Below are 5,380 nucleotides of genomic sequence, written 5' to 3'. Positions count from 1 at the left end.
TCATCTGGAAACCAAATCACCGGACAGTGATGCTGGCTTTGTCTTGTCCTCATGTTCAACACTGTAGTTCATCAAGTTACTATAGTTGATACTGCTTCTTACGTAGCTGTTTCCTCAGTTTTTGGAAGTCTCTGCAGTATGGATATCAGAGCTAGCAAGCTGATGATCACACTAGCAAGCTGGACATGGATGGGCAGCAGCCACCTTTTTAAATGTTGCTTTGCACAGCAGTAATTGTGCCTTAAGTAACATAAAATATTTGCTTCTACCAATTCTTATTCTGTGAGAAAAATCAATTTCCATTTGTCTCATTTGACAGTTTTTACTGCCATCCATGCTTTGCTGTGTGCTTCCAGTTTATGGTTTTATTTTGCCATTCAGTGTCCTAATGCCCATTTGTTTTCTGCATGAAACCAGTAGTATTAGTAACTTTCTCAAATGTGGTGTTTGGTGGTGGATAAATATGCTTTTCAGTAGGATGTAAGGTAGTGAAGAGGGCATGGTGGCTGAGTTTCTGATCGTGTCCCCATTTGATCCTTAGAGAAGAGAAAGCTGGAAGACATCAGCATGAGTGCATGTTGATGTAGCTTTGCCTCTGTTTCCTTTCCCAAACAACTTTTGGTGGGAAGACTTCCTCAAGGCAGGATGGGAAAACCGCCTGAGCGTATCAGATCTCTGCCAGGCTGAAGGGTATTCATGTCAAGATTTTAAGAACAGCAAAACCAAAAGAAATAATGTAAAAAAAAATCCCAAACAAAAAAACTCCCCCAAAAAACCCTTGAGCTGGAGGTCAGGGCTGAAGGAAGTCAGAGTGAGTCATCAGAGTTGGAAGGGACCTCTGAAGTCCAACCCCCCTGCCAGAGCAGGATCACCTAGAGCACATCACACAGGAACGTGTCCAGGTGGGTTTTGAATGTCTCCAGTGAAGGAGACTCCACAACCTCTCTGGGCAGCCTGTTCCAGGGCTCTGTCACTCTCACAGTAAAGAAGTTTTTCCTTATGTTTTACTTGAACCTCCTGTGCTCCAGCTTGTGCCTGTTGCAAGGGAGGAGATGAGGGAACAGGGAAGAGAAAGGGGTGCAATAGTCTGGGGCAGCAGGGCAGGGTGCAGAGTGTGTGTTTTTGTGAAGTTGGAAGGAGAGTGGTTGGGCCAGGGCAGTGTTTTGTAACTTGTGACTTGCTCCATAAAGGATGGGATGGGAATTCTGAGCCCAGCAAGACTGGAAAGAAAACAACGTGGAAAAACTAGACAAGCCAAGGAATTGGGTGTCACAGGACAAAGAGGAGGAGCTCGCAGTGCAGTCACAGTGAGCACTTCTGATGCTGCCACTCCTCAGCAGAAGCATGTAGTCTGGTTTCCTTACTGTGCTCAAAGGCCTCCCAGCCCCACATGTATGTCCTAACTTTCTGGCTTGCCTCCTTGTGTCTGCTCTGCCCACAAATCACTCTGTCCACAGCTTTGCTCCATTTATACGGACCATTTGATTTCATCTGCCAAGTCAGCACATCAGTACCTCTTACTATAGAGTTCTTCCAGCACTGCTGCAAGACCAAGGCAGCAAGCCCAGCTCGGGGCAGAGAAGGGATGTGGCTAAAATGCTGTAAAACTCCCTTCACTATCAATTGCAAGTCTTAGTGCTTTCTTAATAATGCTAGTAACTAGTGGTGCTGTAATATTAAACTGTTCTTCTCAAGAATTTGAAGCATCCGAGTCCCACCAGCATGTCAGAAATCTACAGTGCTACTTGCTATGCAGAGGTGGATTGTCACACCTGGTGGAGTACAGGACATGCTTGTTCTCCCCTAGCAATCCATCGTTTAGGGAGGGAAGAAGCTGTGAAACCTGTCTTGTTCTATGTTGCTGTTTGTGATTACTTCAAATGTTTGCTTGTAAGTTGTGCCAGCTCTTACGGGAAGTGAGTTATAGTATTAGCAAAACTTCTCAGTATGATTGGTAAATACAAGTGCTTGTTACAGAGCAAGATAATAATCTACATAAAGTATCTTATGACATTAATTTTTACAGTACCTAAGCTCTCCAAATTAGTAGATTTGTTGTCAGTGAAATTTATATGCTTAAGAAGGAGTGGGAGGAAGGTACTCTGAGCTGCCCAGGGCTGCATGGGTACAGAGGAACAACCTCTTTTGTTTACTTACACTGAGGAGCTGATGCAGGGTGGACTTTCACCCAAGAGTTTTCTGTTGAATACTTGCATTTAGTTTCCCCAGCCCCTCATAAAGGAGGCTGTCTGTGGCTTCCAGACTTTCTGGGAAAGGGTGAGAGCAGGGAAGGGAAGAGGACTCTGGTTTATGACTTTTTAAAAAAATTGTTCTTTTTTTTAATCTTAAAATGAATTTGGCAACTCTATAAATCTCCCTTAGGAAAGCAGCCTGTCTCCTGGAGGATTGCTCCCACTACTTCAGTCTTCTTTTAAAAGAATCTAGACAATGAAAAAGCAAAGAACTTCCAGGGCTTGTTGGGATGTATTGATTCATTGTCAACTTGACAGCAAGAGCTGCACTTGAATGCATCTCCACAAAGATACCAAATAGCATTAGCCTCTTACCCTGCCTGTGCAAAAGCTGCCTGCTCCTTTCTCTCAGCACCCCATTCCGCTACCTCAGGAACTGACAAAGCCAAAAAGAAATTCTTCTGCCTTGGAAAGTGCAGAAGGCTCTGCAGCAGGGAGTCCTGAGTCCCAGAGGCTTGTGCTGTGGTGAACTAAGGCAGCAGCCTGTGCTTCCCATGGGCTCTTGGCCAGAGGCAGAGCTCCTCCTAAGCAAGCAGTGAGACAGCATGACTGCTGAGCTGCCCTGTGAATTAAAACTCCATGAGAAGAATCCCTCTGGTGAGCAGAAAAGCCAAGAGAAATCAAGTTCTTTTTAGCACCAAAATCTGATTTGTTTCCTCAGGCTCTTTCTCAGCAGAATGCACATTCTGTGTATTTTACTGAAGGATTCCCCAGTAAGGTAGACAGAGATGGAAGAAAAATAAGTGATTAGGCGTCAAGAGAGGGTTTTGAGCAACCACCAAATCCCTGTGCATCCTCAAAGGAAGAGGAGAACAGCCTATGCATGTCTCAAGCAAGCCAGGGGCACAATATAAAGGCATCGTGCCAGTTTTCCTCTAGATTTTAAATGCTTTCTGTATTGAAATATACAACATACATTCCAGACATAAAAATAAATGTTGACAAGTACAGTTATATCCTGCTCCATTGCTGGGTGTATATTTTCTGAATGTTGCCATCTGGGACTTGCAAACTTGTTTGAGTATGTGGAAGGTATTTTTCCACTCCATAGCACACTTCCTCTGCAAGTGTGTGCACATCTTTAGGTGTGCAGCAGCACCCACGTGTGCAGCGGGGGTTGGGAAGGCTCTGGCACGGGTTGCTGGGTGAGCCACTGAGCCTTGCAAAGCCACAATAAAGGCATGTACTCCATACCATGTCTCAGGTCACCAGAGTGGTGCCTGGCATGTTTCAACAAAAAGTGATGGCTGTAGAACTCAAGTGCTTTTCAAAAAAAATTCATAGGGCATTTATTCCATAGTTCTGTTGTAATTTCTTTAGGTAATATGCAGTGGATAAATTTACAAGCCATTCTGGTGATCCTGTTACAATGTATGTATTATGACTAATCAGTGGAAGGTTCATTACATTGGAAAAAAACCCTCATGTTCTGTGAAGATAAATCATACCTTCAAACTCCAAGTTAGAATTTCTTGGAGCCAACCACATGGGCAGGAGAGATTGAATTGTGTACTTATTTTCTGAAGATTCTTTAAACACCACTCAAAAAAAAAAAAAAATTAAAGACAACATTATTCAGAACAAGGTGTTCTAGATGACCATTTTATAACGTGTTAAAGCACTTTTAAAACATGTCATACAGACATACTTAAACTTTGGTATAATGCCAAAAACTTTCAGGATTAATATTACTATTTCAATTATAGCCTGAAGAATTCAGTGGAATAATGCAGAGATTAGCAGCTTTACAGCTTACTGAAAAATCCAGCATGTCCCAACAGAACACAGTTTAAATATTTGCAGTAGTAAATCAGCTGTATAATTACATTATGGGACCACATGTGGTAATTAAGGGGTAAGCCAACAATAGTTTTATTGTTTGCTGCAACAGAGACACTTTAAAGCTGCTTTTTGTTTTGTTTGTTGTGTTGGTTGTTGTTGGTTGGGAGTTTTTTGTCCCCCTTGGTATCTGGGTTCCTTCTTTTGAATTAACAGCCCCAAACCTTCAGTCCACATCAGGATTTAGGGTGAAGATGACTTCCCTGGTTTTACTTCCATTGTGTGTGATCCCTGAGAAGTGTCCCTGCAGCCATCAGCAGGACCTCTGGTGCTGCTCCCCCACCTGTGGGGCTGCTGGCCCCCTGTGTTCTCAGCATTGGTTTAGCAAGAGAAGATGTATGTTTGGAAGCCCATTGGCACAGGCCTGGGCCTGTTTCAGGTGATGCTGTGGACCCAAAGGTGCCTTTTGCAGAGCACACAGCCCTGTCTTAGGGGAAATGGGCCAAATTACTTTTTACACCAGCTGAGCTGGTAGTCATGGAGGGTCTGTGGAGACCCCTTTCCTGGGGGCTGTGGAGCATGGGTTTGTCAGGGTGGTTGAACAAGAGGGCAGGATGTTATATAAACAACTCTAATGTTTTAAGCGATTAATGAAGATCTCTGTGATCCTGAACCCAGACACCAGAAAGGTTCAAATAGTGACAGCCCAGTTAGCCTGAGCCCTCCCAGGCATTTCCATGGGAGGCGAATGGGATCCCACTGCAGGGACTGGCAGCCTTCGCTTTGACTTAATGTCTCATGTGACACAGCTGGTTGATGCTGACCCTGGTGCTCCTGCAGCTGTAACCCTTGCTGTTACGCCCTTCAATAACACTTATTTAAGCCTCAGAGTGGCATCCTTTTTTTTTCTTTTTTTTTTCTTTTAACCCCCTGGGATTTGTGCTTCTTGAGAAAGGTTTGATCTGGAGGCTTCACAAGTTTCTGTGTCTTTGAATCAGTAAAGTCAAGCTTGCAACATCCTTGATGTCGGGGTACAAAGCCATGACGCGGTTCACCTCGCCGTACGGGAACAGGGAGCACAGCTCCCTCTCCAGGTTTGCTTGCTGGGCAGAGGGGGGCCTTGCAGCGGGGGTGGGCCAGTTGTCACTGGAAGGGGCATCAGGGTAAGCATGGGCTTTCTGGAAGAAGCCCAGCCCGTTTCTGGAGTCTAACAGAAAGGGCTGCTGCGGGGGCTGGCGGGGGAAGCGCTGGTGCTGGTGCTGGTACCGGTGCTGCCGGGGCCGGGCCGGGCGGCGGGCGGGCTGCTGTACCCCCGGGACACCCCTTCCCGGGAGCGGAAGGAGCCCCGC

At 45.4% G+C, this 5,380-nt stretch overlaps 1 protein-coding gene across 1 annotated transcript in view; it reads right to left on the bottom strand.

The window, feature by feature from the left end:
* Positions 1-5,002: 5,002 nt before the first annotated feature.
* Positions 5,003-5,380, bottom strand: part of ZC3H12D (zinc finger CCCH-type containing 12D) — a 9,548-nt gene continuing 9,170 nt past the window's right edge. Inside the window, exon 6 of the mRNA XM_010000008.1 lies at positions 5,003-5,354. Coding sequence (XP_009998310.1) covers positions 5,003-5,354 — 352 coding nt within the window. The remainder of the gene's footprint in view (positions 5,355-5,380) is intronic.

This window comes from Chaetura pelagica, unplaced genomic scaffold (assembly GCF_000747805.2).
Source record: "Chaetura pelagica isolate M959 unplaced genomic scaffold, ChaPel_1.0 scaffold135, whole genome shotgun sequence".
Lineage (NCBI taxonomy): Eukaryota > Metazoa > Chordata > Aves > Apodiformes > Apodidae > Chaetura > Chaetura pelagica.
This window is presented reverse-complemented; position numbering and strand designations above follow the sequence as displayed.